General features: G+C 35.7%; 2 protein-coding genes across 3 annotated transcripts in view; one reads left to right on the top strand and one right to left on the bottom strand.

Annotated features, from left to right (window-relative positions):
- The first annotated feature begins 574 nt into the window (after positions 1-574).
- Positions 575-24,398, top strand: LOC126781422 (multiple epidermal growth factor-like domains protein 8). The gene is made up of 22 exons (XM_050506391.1): positions 575-1,034; positions 1,112-1,303; positions 1,375-1,601; positions 2,358-2,549; positions 3,365-3,464; positions 3,994-4,439; positions 5,088-5,252; positions 5,328-5,464; positions 6,067-6,300; positions 7,479-7,615; positions 7,801-8,023; positions 8,107-8,645; positions 9,404-12,125; positions 12,205-12,639; positions 12,724-12,888; positions 12,974-13,578; positions 13,673-13,921; positions 14,392-14,681; positions 15,084-15,331; positions 17,795-18,453; positions 19,036-19,184; positions 20,835-24,398. Exons 1-22 carry the CDS (start codon positions 864-866, stop codon positions 20,947-20,949), a joined length of 8,400 nt encoding a protein of 2,799 aa, XP_050362348.1. The 5' UTR covers positions 575-863; the 3' UTR covers positions 20,950-24,398.
- A 10-nt stretch (positions 24,399-24,408) lies between these two features.
- Positions 24,409-26,226, bottom strand: part of LOC126781458 (enhancer of yellow 2 transcription factor-like) — a 67,208-nt gene continuing 65,390 nt past the window's right edge. Inside the window, exons 2-3 of one of the 2 annotated variants that reach the window (XM_050506450.1) lie at positions 24,954-25,159; positions 24,409-24,725 (exon numbers count right to left, since the gene is read on the bottom strand). In XM_050506450.1, coding sequence (XP_050362407.1) covers positions 24,503-24,725; positions 24,954-25,012 — 282 coding nt within the window. In that variant the 5' untranslated portion in view covers positions 25,013-25,159 and the 3' untranslated portion in view covers positions 24,409-24,502. Of the gene's footprint in view, positions 24,726-24,953; positions 25,257-26,226 lie in introns of those variants that run through there. The other variant, XM_050506449.1, reaches the window with a different exon arrangement.

The following is a 26,226-nucleotide window of genomic DNA, read 5'->3' as shown; positions in this document are numbered from 1 at the left end:
CCTGTCCGACTCTGATATAACTCTTCAAAAAATATTTAACAGTATTGTAAAAAAATTATAATATATCATGGTTGTAAATAGTTTTAGTAGTTAGTTTTACAATAATCTCTAATATGTTTTCGATAAAGTTATATATAAGTATTATATATATTATATAAGTATTATGTATCAAGAGTCTTTTTCGTAAACGCTCATTGACCTCTAATCTTTCATACTAATGTAACAGAACTTTTTTTTAATAAGAAAATATTAAAAAAAAGCTAGATTAACTGATGAATTGAAAAGATTTCTTCAAAAAGTATTTTTTCTTTTTAAAGAAAACTTACCTTGATTTTTTTTTAAGTAGCTCATGCCATCTAGTATCAATCCAAAATATGTAAATAAATACGTAGCTTTATAAGACAAAAATCAACATAAAATTAAAAACTATATTTTAAAGATCTTTTATTTAATCATTTCTTTTTTAATTTTTACTTTTATTTTATATAATTATTAGGAGTTTTAATTGAGTTCATTTGCCCCTAGCCACAGATAAGATTTTATGATAAATAAATCTGAGTTGAAATGTCAAAAATGCTGTGATGGATTTGATTGTTTGTTTGTGGAAAACTCGTTAGAAAGTATTAAAATGTCATTAAAATTAGAATTGTAAACATTTTTTTAGCTAGAAAGCAATATCTTTTCCATTAGCCATAACATTTTCAAGATATAGTGGCAATATCCATATCCTATAGTAGTTAGCCTTGAAGTAGATGTCATTTAAATGAGTGTTGTTTATTTAACATTTTAGTGATATTAGTCGTAATTTCACGATTATATGGCTCTGATGTTCGATTTATGTTTTGTGACAAATTGGAAGAGGCATGTTTTACCCACGTATTCGGAAGAAAAGTGCAAGTTTAGTAGTTCTCAGCTGGACATGCCTAGCTGTATTGTGCGCTGCCTCTACAGCACCTTGCGACAAATCTCGTAGGGTTTTCACAGAGCCAAGTGGAATTATTACTGATGGCCCCAGTAACTCCAACTATACCCAAGTAGGTTGAAGCTTAAACTTAAATATTGGCAATTTTTAATAAAACTACTTAAAATATTAATTATAATTTTATTTTAGGATTCACATTGCGAATGGCTTATTAAAGCTGCAAACAAAAGTCAGTACATAACATTGAGCTTCCTTCGTATGGGAACAGAATGTTCATATGACTATGTATTTGTGTATGATGGTGATTCATTTGATGCTCCATTATTAGGAAGTTTCAGTGGGAAAACAGAGCCACAAAATGTAACCGCTTCAAGTGGATATGTAAGTTTAAATATTAAAAATGTATTGCATTTATAATTTTTGGATAAGTAATAGGTGAATTATCTTTGTAGATGTTAATATTACTATACAGTGATACAAACTATGTGCTAGATGGATTCAGGGCTACATATGCTATTCACAACTGCCCAAATAATTGTACCGGGCGAGGTTTGTGTATGTCCAATAAATGCTTTTGTGTGGGAACCTGGGGTGGGCCGGATTGCAGTGTAGAACTTTGTCCTAGTGGATGCTCTGGGAATGGACAATGTAAAGGTGACAGGTGTCTTTGTAAAAAAGGGTAAGTTCTCATTGTATTTTCAGGAAAGTCATATTACCATAAAGGATCACCTCTGCCCATAGACATAGGAAATGAAACATGTCATTGCTAATGTTATAAATGAATAGTGTGTTTGTTTATTGTCTTAACTCAATTGATCTTCATAATATTTTGCATACAGGTTGTCAGGGGTAAACTTAGTACTTGAAAAGTAAAAAATACATCTTAATATATGGGATTGCATAGAAAATATATACATTAATTAAATAAAGTTATGTCTAAAATTAAAATATGTTTCTTCAGTTATATTATACATATCATATTCCGTATAAATATATTATGCGAAGTAAATAAAAATCAAGGAAACAATAATGAATAACTATTACCTATCCATAAATTTTATAAGAAGGTACTTAATGATATATCGAAAAATATAATTAAATTAGATTTCATTAGGCTAACAAATATGTTTAACCAAATGCCGACAGGATATAATCCTAAATCCATCCTAAGAAAAGATTAAAGGTTCAAATAAATGTCACTGGGTTTTGCATGTTTTATTTGTGTTTTTAAATCATCTCAAAGTCCACAATAAAGAAAAATATTGTGAGAAAACCAGAATGTGTTAGATAATACTGCCAGAATTATGTAAAACAACTCCAAACCTTTGCCTTAACTGTTAATGTGCTATAATATGTAATTGAAGCATCGCCGTAATTAACATTAAATTTTTCTGTTCTGTCCTTGTATGGATTAGTAATTAGTGATCTGTTTCAGATATTCTGGTGAATCATGTTCCCTGAAACATGCGGATAAAGAAGGTAACAGCTGGCATTGGATATCTCACACCGAAAGTGGCATGACAAAGAGAGCAGCTCACTCTGCTGTGTATGTTAACCAAACGGACTCTCTATATGTGTTTGGAGGATATGATCTGAATAGAGTTTTAGGTGTATTAGAGATTTATAAGTAAGTTTTTCTAAAATGCTATTATATTTACAGAAATTACTTTTTTTTTATGTGCAATGACCTTGTGCTCAATATCTCAATATCATACGATTGAATATGGCAAAGTTTTAATATGCATCTTTAGAGATTGTACTTGCAGAGTTTCAGCTAAATGACTCAATATCAATTAAGATTTGTAAATGTTGTTAGGCTTTGTACGGGCCTGTCTAGGTGGATACCACCCACTCATTAATTATTCTAACGCCAATCATCATTACACTGTATTGCTGTGGCCCCGTTTGAATGGTGACAAAGTCAATGCAATTACAGTAACAAGATATAAACATCTCAGAGATCAAGGTTGACAGTGTTTAAGTTATGTGATGAATAGTTAGTTAATTTGTTATCTTGCTAGTGTCTAAGGGTGAAGATAACTTGCCATCGTGCAGTCCATTTGCCTACCTTCCTAAGATAGACGAAACAAGCTTGTTGTAAACAATGAAAAAAAAGTCAGCAATTAATTTATGTATGGACGCTCAGTATGTGAACAGGACTATATATATGTAAATGAATGGTATCAACAAAGTGTTACATATTATATAAACCTGATTATTTTATAATGTATAAATGAATGAGTTTGTGACTATTTTGTTTACTTATCAGTTTTTCAATCTTTTAGTAAAACACTTAACAATACCTTGTATTGTGTTATTTATGTAAATTAAACAATATAATATATACAACAACAGTACTGTTATTTATTTAGCATATAAAGCTTTTAATACATTTATCACAATAGTTAACTTCCTTGTACATTATATATCCTTGGTGCACAGATTTTCTACTAGTCAATGGTATGACGAAAACGGAAAAGTATTAAGACGTTATCCTACCAATGAAGAAATTGATAAATCCTTATTAACTTTATTTACCAAGGTGAGTAGCTTTGATGAATATTTATATGATTATTTTTTAATTGTAACATAGCTGTAAGTGCAACATTAAAACATTAAAATACTTCTTATTCATTTTTTTTTAACCTTTGTTTTGTATATGTTTGTGTGTATATATTTCATTTAGTATCGAACTCATTGGGCAACAATTGTTTTTATTTTAATCTAGCTGATGTATGGTAGGGTATGGTAGCGTAGGTATAATAAAAAAAACCGATTCGACTTGCGCGTTTTCTATTGCATGTTGCATAGCAAGTAATTTGCTGCTATACTTCAACTTTGAGCTGACCAATTTCGGTCATAGTGACCATTTTAAAAGACTAATCAACTACGAAGGACATATTATAGAGCATAAATGTGTATGTAAGAACAGGTGCGCTCTGGTACTCCTTCCGAGACGAAATTAATGCGTCCTACAAACAATGATACATTAATTTTATACATTAATACGTAATAAATTTAAGTAAAGTCCATTATGCTTGAACTGTTAATCCATAGAACCGTTGTTTCAGGGCAACATCGACGGCAGTTGGCAGATTGGAAATCGGAGCTCGCTTTTCAATTTGCTATTGACATCGTTTTCGAACCATGACAGAACCACATTACCTCTTATGTATACGCCCACATCCACCCCCTACTCGGAAAGTTATTTACAATTTACCGATCGTCCCGAATTCCTCAGCTCGAATGTCAAATCTAATTATACCAAGCCCGAGCCGAGGTATGGGCACTCCGCATGTGCTTGCAAAAATGGTTTTATATTGTACGGTGGGAAGCTGTCGGATGGAAGTCTCTCTTCAGAACTCTGGTACTATGACGCATTGGCCAATACGTGGACCCTTAGAGCAGCGAACTCGACATTCAGTCCGCCCGGCTTGACGCGTCACACCTTAACCGCCGTCAAGGATGAATTGTATCTTTTCGGTGGAAGTACAGTTGACGGCGAATTCTCGTCAAGGTTAGTTGAGTTATAATATATACAAACAAACATCACGATATCTAACTGATACTATAGGTCCGATTGCCTTAAAATTTAGCACAGTTACATGAATTTAGAACATAAGTTTTCAACTAAATTAAAGAGGTTACTTTTTATTAATTTTACCTAAAACTTATCATATTTTGACCGAAATGTTTTAATTTTTTACTCAATTAATGCTCCAAAAAAATTATATGCAACAATATTATAATTTGTTTTTGATCATTACAAAATAGTTTATTGTTTGACAAAATGTATAATTCTGAAGTTTACAAGGTTGGGCCTAAGAACCCTAAGGAGAGACAAAAGAAAAGCTATTTTTTTGTTGAAATTTATCCCTCAAACATCAAAACGTCATAATTGAATCATTACAAAGCTATGGTGCTTAAGACGACTTGTTTATATCGTAAACAAACCAATTAGATTTGTTTGCAAGGACGGACTAGAAAATACTTTGTAAATAAAAATTTCCGTGAACAAAAAAAACCACAAAGAATTTAATCTGTATTTAAATTGAAATGGGCTTAGAGAAAAACAATTATGTGTTATAATTGATTATTTAAAATAAAGAAGGTGGTATAAATATATATCTTTTCGATTTCGTTGTATTATTGTTTTATTTTTCAGTCTTTACAAAATAAGATTGAGCGATAATGGCAATGAAACATGGGAAAGAGTGCAAGTTCGAGGTGGTAAGGAGCTGGATGTGCGTGTGGTCGCGCACACCGCGGTCTACCACCAACACTCCAACTCTATCCTGGTGTACGGTGGTGTAGTCGCAAGCGTCGCTCGGTATGTATATATGACGTCATTGGTGTAATTAAATAATTGTTTAACGTTTTAAGATATTTTTTTCTTGTTTTTTAGGTTTTCCAAACTTTCAGATCGAATGTTCGCTTTTGACCTAGACTACAAGCATTGGAGCGAAATCCACTATCCACGGGCTCATTTGCGCGATACCTACGTTCCGCGCGAGCGAGCTTTCCACACAGCGACGGTCATCGGTAATGACTAACCGCTTTTATTTAACGAGCCTATTTAGTGCCAATAATGAAGTGTAATTTGTGTGCGTGACTTGACGAAAACTGGTATCATTTTCGCCATGTGAGACAATCATGATGAGTCATCTACATCAATATTATATCTATTTCGAAGTTAGAAAATCATCTTATATAAAGTCAAAGTTAAAAATCTTTATGCAATATAGAAACGTTACACTTGCTTATGGATTGTCAAATATTTAACACCGGTTTGGAAATAAACGACAAAGACCTGAAAAGAACCGGCGAAAGAAACTCAGAGGGTCTTTTTTAAATTTCATTTTTTACCCAATAGTTCTACTGATGAAAACAAATCTTCTAAATATGAGATATAATAAAATAAAAAAAAAAACCTTATCCAAGTGTCGTTGTATAGGCAGTTTTTAATCATCAATTATAATGATTAAAAATTCCATGTAAAATAGATTCAAAAAATAGTTCAAACTAGTTCGAAATGTTGAAGAACCGTTTTATAACGGTTCTTCCTCAGATATTAAATAAGTTTTTGGTTCAGATGGTTTCGACTAATTTTTTTTTCTCACATGGCAACATTTAATTTCTTCCAGGGAACTATTTGATTGTGTTCGGTGGATACTCTCACCGACACAATAGGGAAGAAATCTGCTATGATGGACAAATGTACCTCTACCACCTCGGATGTCATTCCTGGATACCGTTAGATGTTCTCGGCAAGACTCGCAAGTTTTATCCTAAAAAGCAAGGGGTGTTCGCCCACGCTGCTACGCTCAAACCACCTTCTACTTTGCTGATTGCCGGCGGCTACCATGGCAATGTCAATGGTAGGTATAAATACATCTACCTATTATATTCGTTGACATATTTGTGAAATATTTTGTATTCACTATATTGTTTGCGATTGAGCCCAGATTTATATGTTTACCTAAGTAAAACTCATTAACACGTTATATGTACTTTAAACGTTACATAAAATTAACATAACAACAACGACATGAAAGATACAACTAACGCGAGTATTACGTAATGTTATGTTTATGTATTTTATTTGTGTTATATATATTGCAATGATTAGATATACTACAAAGTCTGCTTAGACTATCTTTACTTATATAATAAAACTAAACTTTTTCTTTGTTTGAACGCGTTAATCTCTGGAACTACCCGTTTGCATTTCAAAAATATGTTGGCATTCGATAGCCAAATTGTTGAGTAAGGCAACTACCCACGGGGGCGGAGTTCTTACTCCGCGGGCAGCACGTTTAACGTGGGCGAAGTCGAGTGGATCAGCTAGTAAAATACATAACCTTCAGTTCCTTATAACATAATGCAGAATGTGTTAGATTATATACGTATGTGGTATTAATACATAATATGAGAATGATTTATCATAAATTATGTGTACTGCGTGGAATCAGCTTAAAATAGGTTACCAGCCAATTCCGCAGTCTACGAGTTAGCACCGGGGGTCAGGATTTTTAGTCGCTCAATTTTTAATGTGAATGATGCTTAATCATAAACCAACGAAAAAAATATTTTATAATATACAAGACAAAGACTTTTTCTATATGGAAATATAATATTCATAATTACAATGTTGACAAAAAGAGACTGATTGATATTAGAATACATATTAGGGATAGAACACATTTGTGCGACGAAATAAAGCGGACGTGAGATATCTACAACAAAAAATCTCAGTATTTTACAAGCTTTAGTTTAACAAGTGTAACGGTACCTTTACAGATGACGCCGTGTAATGCTCGCTACCGCTGTTTTGATCGCGCAGGTGTGTTACACCCTTTAAATTAATTATAATTTTTATGCAAGAAATAGTGCTTACGATCTAAGAGTCATAAAATTTGTATTACAATAAGTTCTTTGTTCTTAAACTATATGTAGGGTTATGGTAAATAAAAATCTTGAAATTATAATAATGGTAAAAATATTTTTTTTATATTGTTATTATGTTTTATTTTTTCATAATTATAAATATTTTCAGGTGACCTGTTAGCATATGTTGTCCCAAGTTGGCACGCCGGAATTATCGATAAGGATCCAGAGTCAGCTTGCCCGAAGCATCGAACGCAGCCCGAATGTCTCGCAGATCCTGAGTGCGGATGGTGTTCGGCTGATGATGTAAATATTTGATAATTATAAAGTTGAGATAAAATCTCATATTTTTATATATTATTTATCTTTATTTTATAATATTTGACTAAATTATTTATTATTATTTTCAATAACATTTTAGTACTAAACATGGTTTTAGAAAATGTGAAAGTATTGAAACTTTTATTCTCTTATCTATATACCTTTTTTAGATTTGCTATGGAAGAACAATAGGATCGAATTGTACGACTAATTTACAATCAATACGATGCGGTGGCATCTGTCCAGCTCTTGGTGACTGTCATTCGTGCCTCATCCACGGTCCCGCCTTAGGAAAAAATAGTTCTCGCACACCACTTATTTCCGTTAGCACTAAACTGGGCTTGTATCAGTGCAGTTGGTGTGTCCAGAATGCTCGGTGCCACCATAAAGACGGTAAGTTTATCAAGGAAGTTTAGTAAGGAAAAAATATTTTATACATGATGTGAAAATTAAATTAAATCGGCTATTTACTTCAGATAACTACGGTGTCTGTGGAGAAGATACACCTTCTGAAAATCCAGGCTGGTGGGGTACAACCGGCACAGAAGTGACGACTCCAGATGAATGTAAAATTTTAGACAAACGACCAGGCCTTACATTTCTTAGATATCAGCAGCCTGCCGATTGGAATCATCCCGATGGTGTCTCTGTAGTAAATGCGACAACTGTCGACTGGGGTACAGGCGGAGGCAGTAATCATATATTTGCCGGACCTAGCGAAGCAAGGCTACGAGGCTGGCTACACATACCGCAGTACTGGAACGGTACAGGGGAAACACTACACATGTGCGCTGGATACTCCAACTTGTCACTCAATCTCGGAGAGAGCACAGAACCCGTTGCTAATTTGACAGCTCAGCCTTCCGCTTGTTCTCCAATAGACTGGCCAACTCTGCAGCCTGGCCGTCTCGCCATAGATATGCACGCAAATGACTCTCTACATACGGGCCTATATCCCTCCCATCATCACGCCAAAATGGAACTACAACACAATAAATCTCAAGAAAGCGCAAAGGTACGTTTTAAACATACAATAGGAACTCAATGACTTTTAGGCCTCTGCCTCGAATTTTGCGGGCAGCGGGGCGGCGGCGGCGGCGGCGCGGCAGCGGGGCGGGCAACGCATACCTGTTCTCCAAACTAGCGGGCAGATCGCGCGGCACTATAGCGGTGTAGTGTTGTGTTCGTGGTTGTGTTGTTAGATATTTGTTTTTATTCGCGAACGAAATGTCTGAAAAACGGCGACATCTTTTTGATTCAAATTAATTCCTAACGCTCGATTTATTGTGGGCAAAAGAAGAAGTGGATCCCTACTATAGGGCAAGGAAAATAAATGGCGAGTTTTATCGAAATTATGAAGAACAGAGACAAAATCCCGACAAATTCTAACTAATAATTGGTTAATTATTCTTCTATTTTTATGGTTCACATCTTTGCTGTTCCATATGGGTGTCCTCTCAAAGATTGCCGAAATAATTAGCTCTTGCACGTCCGAAGACATTTTGATACGTCACAAAAAAAATGTACAACACTATACCTACAATGCAGACGCGCAACGCGGGCGGTCACCGCTTGACTGGAGTGCACCGCTCGTTGCCCGCCCCCGCGCCGCTCCTGCACCGCTGTATTCGAGGGCCGGTCCATTTGATTATACGCGTAAGATCCTGCCGCTCCCGCGCCGCCGCCGCCGCCGCCCCGCTGCCCGCGAGATTCGAGGCAGAGGCCTTAAATGAGTATTTGTAAGAACTCGTTTATTTACTTGTTTATTTCCAGGCTTTTACATTCGAGTTTCTGGAGCCCTACTCGAACGGTCAGTGCTCAAATTACGACAACTGCCTACTGTGTCTATCGGATGCGGCATGCGGGTGGTGCGAGCTGACGAATCGCTGCGAACAAAGAAACATCGACGAGACGCAGACGTGCGCCATCGACGGCGAGTGGCGGTACCTCACGCTGCTCCCCGCGGCGTGCCCCAACTGCTCCAACTACATCAGCTGCGAGCGCTGCGTGTCGGGGAACTACTGCGAGTGGTGGGCGGACGAGGCGCGCTGCGCGCGGCGCGGGCGCGCGGGCGGCGCCGTGGTGGACGCGTCGGAGTGCCCCGCGCCGTGCCGCACGCGCCTCGACTGCGAGCACTGCCTCGACGAGCGCGGCCGCTGCGTCTGGTGCGAGGCCACCCGCCAGTGCTTCAGTTTCAGCGTCTACACGAGCGAGTATCAGTTCGGCCTGTGTCGCGAGTGGCTCGACCGCGCCTCGACGCCCGCCGACGAGGTGACTAGAAAGTCCGGTCAGTGCAAATCCTGTCAGTCTCACGTGCAATGTTCGACTTGCTTGCGCAGTATGGGATGCGGCTGGTGTCATTCGCACGAAAACCCGATTAACGGAATGTGTACGGAGGGTGATTTTACTCGTTCGCACGTGGACTGCGCTTCCCTTCTAAATGTAACGTCGACGGACGCAGGGTGGGCGTACGCACAGTGCCCGGACGTCGATGAGTGTGGACTGAGGCTCCACGATTGTCACGAACATGCAGTGTGTAACAACACTCACGGGTCGTATACTTGCAAATGTAAACAGGGATATATAGGAGATGGAAAAAAAAGTTGCATGCGAACTTGTTACAATAACTGTATTCACGGATATTGCTTAGGTGCTCCACAGTACAAATGTCACTGTGATTTGGGTTGGACGGGAGCCGATTGTTCGATAAACTGTGGATGTCATAATCACTCAACATGTAGAACCGGTGTAGGTCGGTGTGATGAATGCCAAGATTGGACGGAAGGTGAATTTTGTGAATCATGTAAGCCCGGTAGCCATGGGAACGCGACTGCTGGACAAGGTTGTCGACGTTGCGATTGTAACGATCATGGTGACGAGACCCGTGGTGTTTGTGACGTCGCTACAGGTGAATGTATTTGTAAAGATAATACCGAGGGTCAAAATTGTGAGCGCTGTAAACCAAAATTCTATGGAGATCCGCGCCACGGAGGCAGATGTTATTATCAATGTGAACCTAGAGGAATGTTAAATGCCTCTCAAACTGAAGGTATCGGTTCCTATAAAATTGACCCTGATATTAAAACTATAGGCCCCGCCAAGGAATGTCTGTGGATTATATCAGCTGAAAACGTTAAAGATGCCATTATACAATTCACAGTAAACTCTTCAACATTCAACGTGCCATGCGACCAAAATGCAGTGTATGTGTATGATGGTTTGGGCGGTGTGCCAGATTTAAGTAACAATCAACAGAGTCAACTTTTGGGTGTTTTTTGCAATGGAGCCTCTTCAGGTGTCGTAGAAGCTCGAAGTGGTAATTTGACTGTTCATTATAAACAGAGCCAACCTGATCAAGGATTTGAAGGCGTTTACAATGTTTTAGCCTGCGATGGTTACTGCACTTGGCCCAGGATATGTAAAAACAGACACTGTATTTGCGCAGAAGGCTTCGGTGGCTATGAATGCAATGTAGAAGTATGTCGTAACAACTGTAGCATACATATTAAAGGTGGAGTGTGTGACACTAGCTATGGACGATGTCTTTGTAACGAGGGGTATGGTGGTGATGATTGCTCTCTAAAACTAGATAAAACACAACTTGTATTCACGGAACTTTTCAATTCCGATTTTCTTTCTGATGGCTTAGATCATTTACGAAAAACCTTACCCAGATTTGGACACAGTCTAGTAGCTGATAGACGAGGTTTATGGATGTTTGGAGGATACTCGCTTTCGCATGGACCTTTAAATGATATAAGATTTTATGATACAAAAAATAACACTTGGATGCAAGTAAATGTAGATGCTACGCCTGATCCAAAAATGCCTGAAGGTCGATACTTCCACGCAGCTGAAATCTACCATTCCAAGCAAAATATCTATATTTTCGGTGGCCTTAGCCTGCAAGAAAAAAGTGGTCAAAACAAAACATTAAGAGATTTTTGGCAGTTTAGTCTAAAGGAGCGTCGATGGAGTCAAATCAAAAGTAAAGAAGAATTTCCTCCACCACTTGCTGGACATACATTAACACTACAAAAATATCAAGATTATGAAAGTCTTGTGCTCATTGGAGGCTTTTCTTTAGAAGAAGGATTTATGACAGATATGTGGGAATTCGATTTGGATAATGACAAGTGGATAAAATTGAGTTGCGGTGGTTCGAAACCAGTCGGATTGATTGGCCATAGTACGGTTTATCATGCTCCTTCTCAAAGTCTGTATGTTTTCGGAGGAATATTGTACATGTATAATGGAACTATAATATCAAATAAATTATATTCATTCCATTACCCGTCTAAAAATTGGAGTGAATTACCAACTTTTCCAAGTTTAAACGGTCACGACAACTTACCAAGAGCAACGTATTTACATTCAGCTGTTACAACGAATGAATATATGATCGTATTTGGCGGTCGAACGATACCAGATAAAAGGACAAATAAACTTATTGCATACGTTTACAGTTGTAACCAATGGGTTAAGCTTTCCAAAGGTTTGTATTTCTATAAAATTTTAGTACCTACATTCTTGATTGAAATATGTTTATTTATACTCATAATTTATATTTTCAGGTCCAAGTGTTCTCGACCATCCGCCACCACGAACAATAGCACATGCAATGGCTATAGACATGGAGTCAGAAAGTGATTGGAATATTTATATCGTAGGGGGTTGGACTGGAAGTGCCAATTGTCAAGTTACGCGTGTTACCCTACCTGATGATTTGTGTTCGCTATGGAGCGCTAGTAAAATTGAGTGTAGAAGTCACATGGGCTGCAGTTTCTGTAGCACGGGAGATTATAAAAAATGCTACTCTGTAGATAAACCGGGATGTGAAGGTGGTGATAGAATTTCTACTAACGCGGGAGCAGCTTGTGACGCGGACTTAGTGGCAAGACGTCCGTGTGAAAATTTTACTTCATGCGTGTCCTGTTTGGCTGCTTGGCCATTGTATCCAGAAGAAAAACCGGCTTGTCGGTGGTGTGAAACGTGTGCTGCTGGAATTGGTAAGAATTTATCCGTGTTGCTAGACGTTATGCTAGAGGACGGAATCTATACATATTATCTAAATTTTTATTATATTATTTCAGGTGAATGCGTGCCAACAGACGAATCTTGTGTGAGCATAAAGTGCAATGCTGGAACCACATATATTAGTGATTCAGCTCAGTGTCCTGAACTAAGGTGTGTAGCACCAGACTGTGAGAAATGTATTTCGAATCAATGCTCTTGGACACGGCTAGTGAATAGAGAAGGTAGGTGTGCTCTTTCGTATCATTATAATTGGTTAATGTAAAAAAGCTGAAATATATATTACGTTCTTTATTTTTATCGTTTCAGCTCAAATATCAAGAATAATAACCGATCCATTAGAGCTTTATAACTGGACTTGCGCTATAACAGAAGAGCCAGGACGCGCGAGCATACGTACACTCCCACCAAAACTTGTACATACGTATTTTGGACTTACTAAAGAAGATTGTCCTAGTCGATGTCACCTGTACGATGATTGTCAGTCCTGTCTCAATTCAGAAGGTTCCGAAGGTGGATCCTCCGAATGCCATTGGGCAAGCTATCTTGGCACTTGTATTTCTCCATCATATCAGCCGTTGTATTGTGCGGGCGGCGTATGTGGATTAGTTTTATCTAAAGCCGATAAAAATAAATGTCCAGCACCTTGCGGTACTTTCGAACAATGTACCGAGTGTCTCCATCATTCTCATTGCGGCTGGTGCGCACTGGAAGGAGCTAACGGGGAAGGCGTGTGTACTGAGGGATCAATCGACTCTCCATTGGAATATTCGTCTCGAACGACTTGCGCCGCCGTATATTCTAACGTCCATCAAACGAACGAGACGAACGACACGTTTTCCTGGCATTACACTCGCTGTCCACCCGAAAACGAGTGTGAAAATAATCATCATCAATGCAAAGCGGAGTCTGAGGTGAGTCGATTTATTCAGGCGTTCATTCATTATGTTATCATACGATCTCGCAGTGAGAGACGTAATGACTGCATATCGCTTGTCACACGTGCAGGTATGCCGCGACCTGCCGGCGGGCTACGAGTGCCAGTGCGGCGCGGGACACAAGCGCGTGGGCGGCGTGTGTGCCGCCGTGTGCTCGCAGGGCTGCGTGCGCGGGCTGTGCGTGCAGCCCGACCGCTGTCGCTGCGACTTCGGATACGTGGGTGCCAACTGCACCATACAGTGCCAGTGCAACGGACACTCGCACTGCGAGGGCCCAGACAAGCTGGACGTCTGCACGGAGTGCCACAATAATACCATGGTTAGTTAATTTTTGTCTACAATACGACACATTTATAACTTACTGTTTATAGGGCCTAGCATAGCTTTTGTAGGTACTATGTAGTCATCGATTATGTAAAAAGCGCGTTGCGTTGGGTTGCGTTATTATCGATTATGAAACGAGATTTTTTATTTTATCCTTATTTGATTTGTATTTTATTTAATGCAATATTTTGTTTTAACATTGTGATCAATAATTATTAAAAATTTGATCGATAATGGAAAAGGGAAGACAGCAAAACTTCGATTAATAACATAAATTGTTAGTACTCAAATATATATATTATGTTGTTAATTTAAAAACCTGTTTTTATTTCTGAATGAAATATATGTTTCTTTGTTTGAGCACCGAATTCAATTTGTTTTGTAGTACATCTTCATCATCTCTTAATAGAAATACATTTTAGACATTATATTATATATTTATATAATGTAATTGTTTCGCCACAGGGTAGCCAATGTGAAAAATGTAAGCCGAATTTCGTGGGTGATCCTACCGACAACGGTCAGTGTATACCGTGCTCAGTTTTCTGTCACGGTCACACGTTAGTATGCACAAACGACGCGGACGTGTCGCTAGCACGAGACATAAACAGCGCCGACCTGGAGGAGTACTACCGGGAAGGCGCGGCCAAGGCGCGATGTGTGCGCTGCGCGAACAACACCGACGGACCTCGCTGCGAACGTTGCATCGAAGGATACTTCAGGGGTTCAGAAGATTTTCGAGATCCGTGTCGACCGTGCGTATCTAAAACTTACTCCTACCACTTTATAATTTTTGAATCAGTTACAACATAAATATTAGACCCTTTTTTAATCGAACTCTTTAATTTATAAAAAAATATAAAGAGGAATGTTTTTTTGTTTGCAATCGACAAACTCTGTAACTACTGAAACGACTTTAATAATTGTTTCACTATCAGAAAGTAATTTTATCCAGAAGTTACATAGGTTAATAAATAATTCATTTTATTAAATAGAATAATTGTAATTGGAATATAATAAATATTATTTTAGACAGAAATAATATTTGTAAAGCAAGCCTCACACTTACAAACTGAACGCCACGCGGGCTTGGCTGCGGGTTCAGCTAATAATTTATATTATCGCGTGTTAAGTAATTTTGTAATCGCGAATTTCAGATGCGAGTGTCACGGACACGGCGACACGTGCGACCCGGTGACGGGCGAGAAGTGCAACTGCGGCAACAACACGGAGAGCGACGCGACGTGCCAGACCGCCAGCTCCAGCAAAAACTCAGCGCAAGAGTGCTGGCGTTACCAGTGCGTCAAGTGTCGCGACCTCTACATGGGAGACCCGCGCAACGGACACCAGTGCTACAAGACTATTAACATTGAGAACAAGCTGTGCTTCGACGGGAAATCTATAGGTGAGTAGTGACTTCGTTACAAACAAAATAAAATATCATATACGTAATAATACGTAAGTACAGTAGTGCGATTCTGTAAGAACTCATTTCATTACTCACCCGTAAAATGTTGACAACTGACATAAGTCAGTCAGTCATTCAAATACGTGTATTCTTGAAATATAATAATTGTTATGGTTAATGTCGCATGTCATGTAAAATAAATAAATAAAAAATAAATGTCACCTTCTGACATTTCACGACCGTTTTCTACGGTTAGTGTGTTCTGACCGAATAGCTCTAAAGGTTAAAGACAATTTACGATGAGAATGATTTAGCTTTTATGGTTTATTTCGATGCCCTAGGCTTAGGTTAAATTATAAAGGCAAAATAGAAAACACCTGACTATTGTTCCGTTTCCTTATTAATGTTATGTCATTGCACAGCAGCAATGTTATTCACGTTGAAAATAGAAAAGGTGTTTCGAAGCGTCTATTATATCTAAAGTCATTTGTATCTCGTCATATAAATTGCCACATGAAATCTATTTAAACCTCGAAACACCTCGGCTTCTCCTAATATAGATCCATACAATCAAATCTGGTTATTTATATCGATTCTTTTTTGATATATGATATAAGTTATTAATTAGAAATATTCAAGTATATACTTGAATATTTCTGTCAAATTTTACAGGTTTTACCAATTTTTCAATAGCGTTTGATATAGTCGACTAAATTTTTTTTTATTATAGTTTGATGCGAAATATATTTTATTGGCTAGCCTCATACCTAATATATATATATATTAGATATCTGTTACGGTATATATATATATATATATATATATATATATATATACCGTAACAGATGTGCCTGCGAATGTCCCACTGCTGGGCTAAAGGCCTCCTCTCCTCTTTTTTTTTTTGAGGAGAAGGTTTGGAGCTTATTCCACCATGCTGCTCCAATGCGGGTTGGTAGAATATATATATAACATCTGATGGACAAATGACTTTCTTTGAGAATTTGACTACTCCACATCTTATGTAAGCTTCTTCTGTTCTTCAAGGATCCACCCTCGAACCGCGACTATGTAACGTCTTCATCGATGATATCGAAATTGTTTTAAATAATTCTTTATGCAGATGACTTAAAAGTGTTCAGAACTATACCACTCCTGAATTCTCTATTCTATTGTAAGACTTATAAAGTATTATGGGACGTGTAGACTTTTCGAATGGTGTTATATCAATAATACGGCATTGAAAGACAAATGAATTTATTATATATCATAAGCAGAAAGGTACATTATATTCAGTTTATATATTCCATAATATTAATATTACTATTCCCATAATTTCTTTTTGTTCTGCTTTTTAAATTACATTTTAAATACTTGACTTTATATATTTTAATTAATTGTTAAATAACTTGTTATTGTTAGGTTCACTCCATGTTTGGATGTAAAAGTGGAAACTTTTTTGGCTTATGTGAGACTTATTTACCAATGTTTGTGTATTATATTATGCTGTATGTTTCCCAAATAAATAAATAAATAGCACTAGCATTCAGAATGTAAACGATATCAAAATTTTGAGTATGAGTCCATCACAAATTAAGTTTATTCCAATGCACTATTTGTAAAAAAAATACAATATCTGGATTTTTAAGCCTGTAAGGCTACAGGCATTTAGGAGTTTTTAGATTATAGTTCGGTTGCTTGGAATCTACATATACTATATATAGATTCCAAGCAATACATATACGTACGGATATATATGTGTCCGTATCCGTAGGTAATATATATATAAGTTTGCACGATAAACTGACTACTGAAGAGCTTAGCTACCAGTCTCGACCAATATTCTAGATATTTCTAGAACATATTTGTTTTTGCTATTAATTACAGGCACAAGGGATATAAAATCTTAGTTCTCAAGGTTAGTGGCGCATTGGATATGTAAGCGATGGTTGACATTTCTTACAATGCCAATGTCTATAGGCGTTGGTGACCACTTACCATCAGGTGGTCCATATGCTCGTCCGCCTTCCTATTCTATAAAAAAAAATATTATTAAAAGAATGTCAAATACTCCTTATAACATTTGTATGGTCTTAAACATATCTATATTTACATTTAGTGCCTTTGTAACTGAATTTTAAAAAGTTATTTTTTGTGCAATAACTTAATGAAGACAAATCTTAAATAATTTTGTGTACTAACATTTCTTTTTATTTCAATTTAATTTACTATTTTTAGATGTTAATAGTTAGTTTATTATTATCGTTTAAAACACAGTTACTGTAGTAATATCGGGGCTTGTTATCTACCTCTTAATATCAAATTAATACTGATTAATCTTATCTTTTTTTCCTATTTCTTATTAAAGGTCTAGATTGCCAAAAAGGGGGCTTACATTTAATATTAAGATGGTCTTAGATGTATTATTTTATAAATAAATGATATATTAAATTTTTATTTCAGATGAGTGCAAAATCAAACCTCGTCCGCTGTATCCGGGTCAGACGGTCTTCGTAGCGGTCAATCCCAGATATATGAACGTCGATATACGCGTTATAGTCGATGTAACTCAAGGTGCCGTGGATCTATATATGAGCCCTAACGACAGTTCCTTCGTGGTTTCGGTGAATTCGAGCACTGGGGCTCATGCAGTAGACCTGGATCCAACTTATTACAAACACGAACCTTTCAGGAAAATCCCATCCTTCGATGACCATATACCGGAAAAACCTGGAAAAACGACTTGGTACTACGACAAAACTGAATACTCTCTTGCCGATTTCACAGCTAAAGACCTCGCCACGTATGTGACCGTTGATAAGAGGAATGTTTTACTTCGTGTCAAGAATCTCCGTAACCGTCTCGTTCTGACGTTACCACAGAATGTCCATGACTTGACGCATACGAAGTTTTACATTATCATCAGAGCGACACACTTTGAAGATGGCTTAGCGAGTTTCGGCGTAACTTTCTTTCGCCAGGACCAGCTGCATATAGATCTGTTCGTCTTCTTCTCGGTGTTTTTCTCGTGCTTTTTCCTTTTCTTGGCGGCGTGTGTTGTGGCATGGAAGGCAAAACAAGCTGCCGATGTACGTAGAGCGAGAAGGAGACACGTCGTAGAGGCGAGTTCTTATTCACATTGTTTTATTGTGTACCTTTTTACGGTATATTAGTGTATAAAAAATTATCACATTTATCATCATGATCTATTATAATAGATAAGTTTCAAGAATGTATTTATCGAATAATTTAAAAATCTAATTAAAATGAATTCATTTAATAAATATAAAAATATATCTTTAAATTCTTATGAAATTATAAATTTATTTATGGGATTATTAACAATAAAAATTACTCTATAAATAAATTAAAAACGAAAATCTGCATGTAAATTAACGATAAACCACGCGAGCGCTAAGGTTTGACATAGAAACTTTTATGTAAAATGTGCAGTGCATGATCTTGATTAGTTTAAATAATGTTACATGCAAATTCGAGACTATAGTCGTTTCCCGCTAACATACGTTAACTTACTAATTCTTTCTAAATCTATTGAAGGATCTTAAATCACAGGCTTAACAGTTTTGATCTACGCTTGAATTGAAACCATTATGTTCATCGTATTCCTTCATAAGATGGACTATACATAACTTGATAATTGTCTAGAAGTCCGTTGTATTAATGGTGCACACCTCGCTCGTCAGATGCTGCACATGGCGAAGCGGCCGTTCGCGGCGGTGCGCGTGGTGCTGAGCGGCGGCGCGTGGGGCCGGCGGCGCCGCGCCGAGCTGCGCCCCGTCGCCATCGAGCCCACCGCCGACGGCCGCGCCGCCGTCACCTCGCTGCTCGTCAGGTGAGCGCCGCCCCCCTCCCACTGACAGGCAGGCGCAAGGAACAATGTCTCTTCTAATAAAACATCTCCTTGTATCAAAATATTAATTGTGTATGGTAGGAATCAATATATTTTTTAAAATAACGCAGGATCAAGTATTTCTTTATGTTTTTGAGGCTATGTGGAGTACTATCATACTATATAATATCTGATAATCTGGGGAACGCGCAGCTACATCTTCTCAACGACTCTCACCCCCTCCTACAATGTCAACAAACAATTCTCACCCTCTCCTGCGCTCGCCACAAGTGCGCAAGCAATGAGGCCTCTCAATTCCGGTAGCCCTGATAAAGGGAGCGGCCGCTGTAAAGGCGGGACAGGAGGTATTAAGAATCACTGAATCATAAACGACAGATACATTTGGCAACGTGCAATGGACGAGCCTCAATACAAGAAAAGTTAAGTCTTATTAATTGGCAGATACAAGGGTTTTTATTTAGTCCGAAGACAGAGAGGGGATTCTATAGTCCCAGATTCAGGTAACTTATTCTACTTCCGCGAAGGCGACCAACAATCCAAGGTTAGTCGGTTTTTTAGTCAACAAGAATCTTATTCACAGATTTGTGGAAACCATTAGTGTATCGAACCAGGATTCTTACCTTATCTTAAATCTATCCGATAGTTACTCCGTAAAGGTTGTACAGGTAAATGCGTCGGTATTGACACAATCTGACAGTGTGGCAAAAGACATTGTAAATACCCTCAGCGACATCTCGAATACCCACTACAATGTTGTTATGGAAGACTAAAGCTAAAGTGGAGTACAAGAAACGGCGAATTGAAAATCGTTTCTTACCGAATCTTATCTTGTTATCTTATTGGTTGGCTTGTAACAAAGGAAAGTTCCGGATAACGACGAAATCACTACAGAGTTGCTCAAGGCAGTCGGGACTCCAGTCCTGAAAGAGTTAAGAGACTTTTTAATTCCATCGTTAAATAAGGCAAGAGCGTAGAGTTGTTAAACACAAGTTGTTCTCAAGAGTTGTCACGAACCGTCTTGTCGACTTACAGCCCTCAGAGCAAGCGGTTCGAAATCGTTCGATCGATCGATTTCGATCAGACTAGAATACCGTTGACCACATCCATGCTGTTCCACAGATTGTGCAGAGGACCGAATAGTACAAACAACCGCTGTGTATTGCTTATGTGAATCACAGTACCTCACGTACGAAAAAGAAAAAACTTTCAAAAAATGTCAAGCTCATTGGAAGTAATTGCGTTTGGTGGTCAGTCGTTCACTACGGCAATTGTGTTTAAATAATCTGTATATAATCTATTTGATTCATTAGTCAATCCACTCGTATGTCAATCTCTCGGTTTTATTTATATATATATTATGGAGGGCACATGATGTGAATCCTGCCTCATTTTAAATGCTTTTTTTATGCGACTTAATGTCTCGGTAACCAAATTTGTATTTTTCTAGCCCAAAGTAAGTGTTCCATATTCATTCAAATTTTGAGCTCTCGTTTATACCGATATAATGTTTTATTAAAAACAAGCCAATTATGTTGTTCGATTATAAAAATATAATAAAGTTAATATTTCGAATCAAGGATACGACCGGTGTACTGAACCAGGACGACTAATCAGTTCGATGTACTTCGTCAGGTTGCCGGGCGGAGGGCGCGCGCCCGTGCGCATGGCGCTGGCGTCGGCGCTGGTGCTCGTGTCGCGCGGGCCGCCGCCGCGCGTGCGCGCCCGCCCGCGCCGCGCGCTCTCCTAGCGCGCTCGATGCTCGCAAGCCGCACGACTCGCAACACCTCCTCGCCGTACCGACTAATTTTTTCTGAATATTTTCTCATTAGGTTTTATGTTCTTATTCAACTTCGTAGGTAGCACGGTGGTAACTAATAAAATATATGCGTCTCGATAATCGAGATCTGGATAGACGATATGATTCGAGCCGAGATTGATATTTATTCACTCGAATCGTTCTTGGTGTGGATAGGTGGAGGTAAATAAGAAATGTGATGTCTGTATTTAAATTTAAAAAAAATCTAGATATTTCGACGAGTATTTCTGAATCTGATAAGAACTGTAAAGTTCCGCCAGACCGAACTAGTTATTGAATTTTTTAACACACGTTAACATTTAACGCAATAATATATATAATTATATAGAGTTTATCCGAGTCCTGAGAGTATATATAGGAATAGTTTTTGTTAAAAGTTATTATTATAAATAAGTTTCGTTATTCGTATTTTAGTTATAAATTAAGAATGATAGTTGGGTTTAAAAATTGTTTACAAATTCAATAAGATCTGCTACAAAACATTTATTTTTATTAGAAGAGAAAGAAATTAAAAAATATATATATGCGTATTTTACAACGTATACTTTTTCTTCATTTTAGGTAGCTACTATTTAAAATAGTTATATATATTTGTAAATATGCCATATTGATTCGAAGAGAGCCAAAGGAATCAAAATTACGCGTGAATTGAGCGCAGGTTGTAATTAGCCAATAGTTGCCGAAGCTGTTGTGTTATTGATTTCGAAATTTTATTATGTGATGTTGAATCATAGTTACGTTATGGCTTGTTATTTCTAAATGTTTTAAGCAGCTAATCGTCCCTACGAATTTTATTTAGATAGATAGAGATATATTGTATAAAAGCTACTTTTAATCGTATTTTCTTGATAATGCAAACTCTTAAGTCAAACTCTTTTCTAAGTCTTACTAATGAATCTCTATTTAAATATTAATGAATTTATAATCGAGTTTATAATGTAATCTTCAGCTATAATCTGTTACCACTTCATGATATTCTTTAGTAAACTTGCTCTATGAATATGATGAGTGTTGACATTTATAAATAAAGTTATCTGTTTTATTTATTTAAAAAAAATCATTAAGAGGACCATTCAATGACAGTGTTACCCTTTTCGTGTGAACTACTATTTCTTGTCATCATAGTTAACTGTATTTTATATATTTTTCAATAATATTTATTAAGTCATTTACAAAATTGCTCAATTTATTCAAAATTTAAAGAATTTATATAAACAACATATGTATATTTTTTTTTCATTTTGCGTTTAAGTTTTATTGGTAAAGTAATTTATTTATTTAAATATATATACACACAGACATTCTTGGTCCTCTTCTGTGATTTTAAAATATTAAATCGTAAATATTTTTTATTTTTATTTAGCAACGATTTTGTACCTTTTATTGCACTTAATGACGATTTTTTGATTATTATACAAATTTCAATGAATATGCTCAAGAATTGCGATCCTTTGCTTGTTACATTCGATGTATTGAATGTTTAATGAATATTTTAATAAAAAAACGATTCGTACGAAAATCTGTCAAAAATGTTATTATGTAATTAGATTAGATAAATATTTATGTAATTATGCGTGGCAAAACTTGCATTGCATGTGGCTCCTAAATATGAATTGCTCATTGGTAATCAGCAGTATTGTGGAAATTAATAATCAATTAGTCGGTGTATAAGTAGAATCACGTTATGGTTTAATTTAAGGTAAAATATAACTATTAGGCATAATTATATAAGAGAGTACTGATATTGTTATTAATATTTGAGTAAGATATGTGTGATCAAATACTATACCCATTACGGTATAAAAAGTCCATAAAACATTCCATTGTATATCCCTGTACATACAGTTTAAATAAGGAAATTAAAAAATATATATATTGAGTGTAAATCGGGCATCTAAAAGCTTTAAGGATGTTATTCTAGTAAAATTGATTGCTCATTATTTCATTATAAATTTTTTTATATACTATTTAATGCATTTATTTATTCTAAACTTGCGATTGGTAAATAATCTGTTCTTTTATATTAGAATGAATTAGTTAACGTGATTATCGCCCTGTGATTCAGGTAAAAAATTATAATATAAGAATGAAAAGCGTTTATTTAATACTACATTGACCTTTGTTTGCTGATATGTTAAATATCAGTACAGTTTGCATAATAATGAACTGTCACAATATACTTACATGCTTTTAGCTTGTATAAAATAGGGAATGTATTTTATTCAAGGGAGTATTTTTCATAATGAATACTTCAGACTTGTCATTTTCTGAGACACTAATTGAATCTTGGTATATGTAATAGTTACTATTGAGTAAATTTCTTACCAAAGGGAATTTGTCAAACAAGATAAAATTATATCCATAGATGATAATTACTTTTAAATAAAACAATGGCAGGACCCCACAAAATAAAAAAAATAATTAATAATTTGTATATGTCATATGTGGTAGAAATTCAGCATTTTCATGTTAAGAAATTTGACCTAAAATTTTTGTATGTCTTTAGCACAATAAATTTCGAATGATATGTTTAATAAAGCCCCACCTATTATAATAAATACTAAAAAAATGTCACTTTTCAATTTTTACACATTACCATATAATAGATTAGACAATTATTCAACCGACTTTACATTGCATATATTTTGTACTATACTACATACAAGAATAGATGTTTACACGATAAACACAACTTTAAATAAAAGAGATTACTGATTAAGTATTTATATTGCTCAAAGTATTTGGTGTGAAATTATAGTAGGTAAATTATTAATAAATGTTTCAATGTTATTTGGAAGTTAATATTTGCGTCATACATATGTATATCTACATGACAGTAGAAGACGCATGATAATAGTGATACAATCTATATTAAACCATAGGTAATTTCTTATCCAACATTATCTTACTAACAAGAGGAATAATCTCAAAATATAAACATATCTTAAGTTTGGTCTTGAATATAGAATATATTTTTTATGTAGTCGTTGGTTCGATTTTTGATTGTGACAAATCTTTTTTCATGCAGCTAAATTATAGAAACTGTTTTCTTTTCTTATAATGTTTTGTACTTCATATAAACAATGTATAAAATAAATTTATCTGTATATATTATTATTGCAATTAATGCACACAGTTGAAATCAGTTTAACATTATGTTCTGTTTACATAGTGAAATTGTTTTGTTTTTTTATGATGAAGTTTTCATATATAAATAAACATTAAAATATATTTATTGCCATTTTTAACTACTTGTACATTAATTATAAATTGTTATTTCATTTCCATGACAATCCTTCAATCCAAACATCTCAAATACAAATAGTATCTATAATACTATATAATGGCAGTATTGTTTGTCTGTATTTTGGTTAAAATAAAAATATACTGTTGGTTGTAAACTTATAATTTTATTATATTTCTTATACTGATTATTTTATTAAATGACAAATTAAATACATTAATAAAGCCTAGAAATAAAATGTTATTGATCTTTCTGTGTAAGAAGATGGGTCTTAAGTTTTAGCAATAGTTCCTTTTTTACTGAGTCTGGGACAAGGGCTCTAGCTTGAGGAGTTACTCTTGTTAGTAACATATCGAATGTGACATTGCTGCCTTCATTTTCTTTAACTACATCTCGGCAGAGCATTCTTACTTGATCCCTCCATCCACATTCAATTAAACGACGCCTTAGTAGTTCTTTAAACCTGTAAAGGTGCATTTCTAGTAACAGTCAATTCAAGCAAAACATAGCTATATTATAATTGACAAGAAGTGCTATTAATATTACATATTCTTTATTAAGTCATTTATGATATATTTTAAGTAAAATATATATTTTCACATAAAAAATATTTCTATATTAAAAAAAACTTAGCATTTTGAATAGTATTAAATATTAAGTTAAAGAAGACCTAAAAGTGACGACGTCTTACCTTTCCCGGTCTCCGCTGAGTATTAAGCGTTGGTGAGCTATAGTACTGTTTACAGTCATATTTACTTACAATTTTGGCAGACTGCACTTCTGAACTAAGTTTTGTGGTACGATTTTGCCCCGAAAAATGACTAGAAAATTATTTTTAAATTTATTTTCATTATATGTAGCATAATTTACAGTTAATGTCAAACAAACAACAGATGCCTTGAATCTTTGTAGCTGACAAATTGACAGCTGACAGTATTTTTTTTTTTGTATACAGTAAAAGACCCACATGATACAGTCTTTGTCTTATTTTGTGGGTTGTCGTATTAATTTTCAACAATGTTTTCTTTTTTAACATATATATTAATAATCATAAATTAATTCATAAAAGTCATCAAAAAATAAGTCATTTTGTCTGTTATTATTTTCCTACTAATTAGTTTATAAAAAAATCTATGGGGGAAAATAAAAATTTACGTCGCAATAAAAAGTCACAAACAAAATAATATAAGAACCTTTAACACAAACAAAGTATTTGTTTATTTATTTACAAATGTAAGTGTAACATCACATAGTAATGTGTTATACTGTATAATATTATTTTATGTATTTTACGTACAGGAATGAAAAAGGGGAACGAATTAAAAAGGGGCAACCAATCCCTATAAAAAACAACCCTGATCAAATTCAAGATACAAATTTCTAATGCCAACCCGAAAAAAGTCTTAATCCTAAACTTTTCACCAGTAAAAGTATTTTTGAACTACTAAGATGTTTAGGGACAGCTAACTTTTTCGAATTTGGGCATAGAGTGTCATCAAGATTGATGGCATGTGTTGTTTCATCGGGAATGTTAGATTACGCCATTGTTATCCTAAAATTCTTTACTCTGTAGAAGTTACAAACAAAATGATTCTTACGTTTAAATGACATCATTTTGTTGTTTGACTCAGGTTTGCAGTCATTTCATCCTTATTATCTTATATGATATTCCCTTTTAGATTATAACATTAGTTCAAGAGGAATATTTGATAGCAGATAAGCTACATTTCAAAACAGCCATGCTAATTAAAATATGTTCCACCGGTCATTTGTGTTTGACCTATCTATGACCATGTACTGCTTCCTATGAGAAGCGAAGCCGGTTCACTAGATGTTTAATGATAACAAGCGGCATCAATTAAAAACTCGTTTTCAATGACTGCTAGTTTTCGTGTTACCACATCATCTCTTTCTTTGTTATATACTAGATATATCTTCGTATATAAAGTGGTTTTTTTATATAT

The sequence above is a fragment of the Nymphalis io genome, chromosome 3 (genome assembly GCF_905147045.1).
Source record: "Nymphalis io chromosome 3, ilAglIoxx1.1, whole genome shotgun sequence".
In the NCBI taxonomy this organism is placed as follows: domain Eukaryota; kingdom Metazoa; phylum Arthropoda; class Insecta; order Lepidoptera; family Nymphalidae; genus Nymphalis; species Nymphalis io.
The sequence above is the reverse complement of the archived record's forward strand: the minus strand, read 5'-3'. Positions and strand labels throughout refer to the sequence as shown.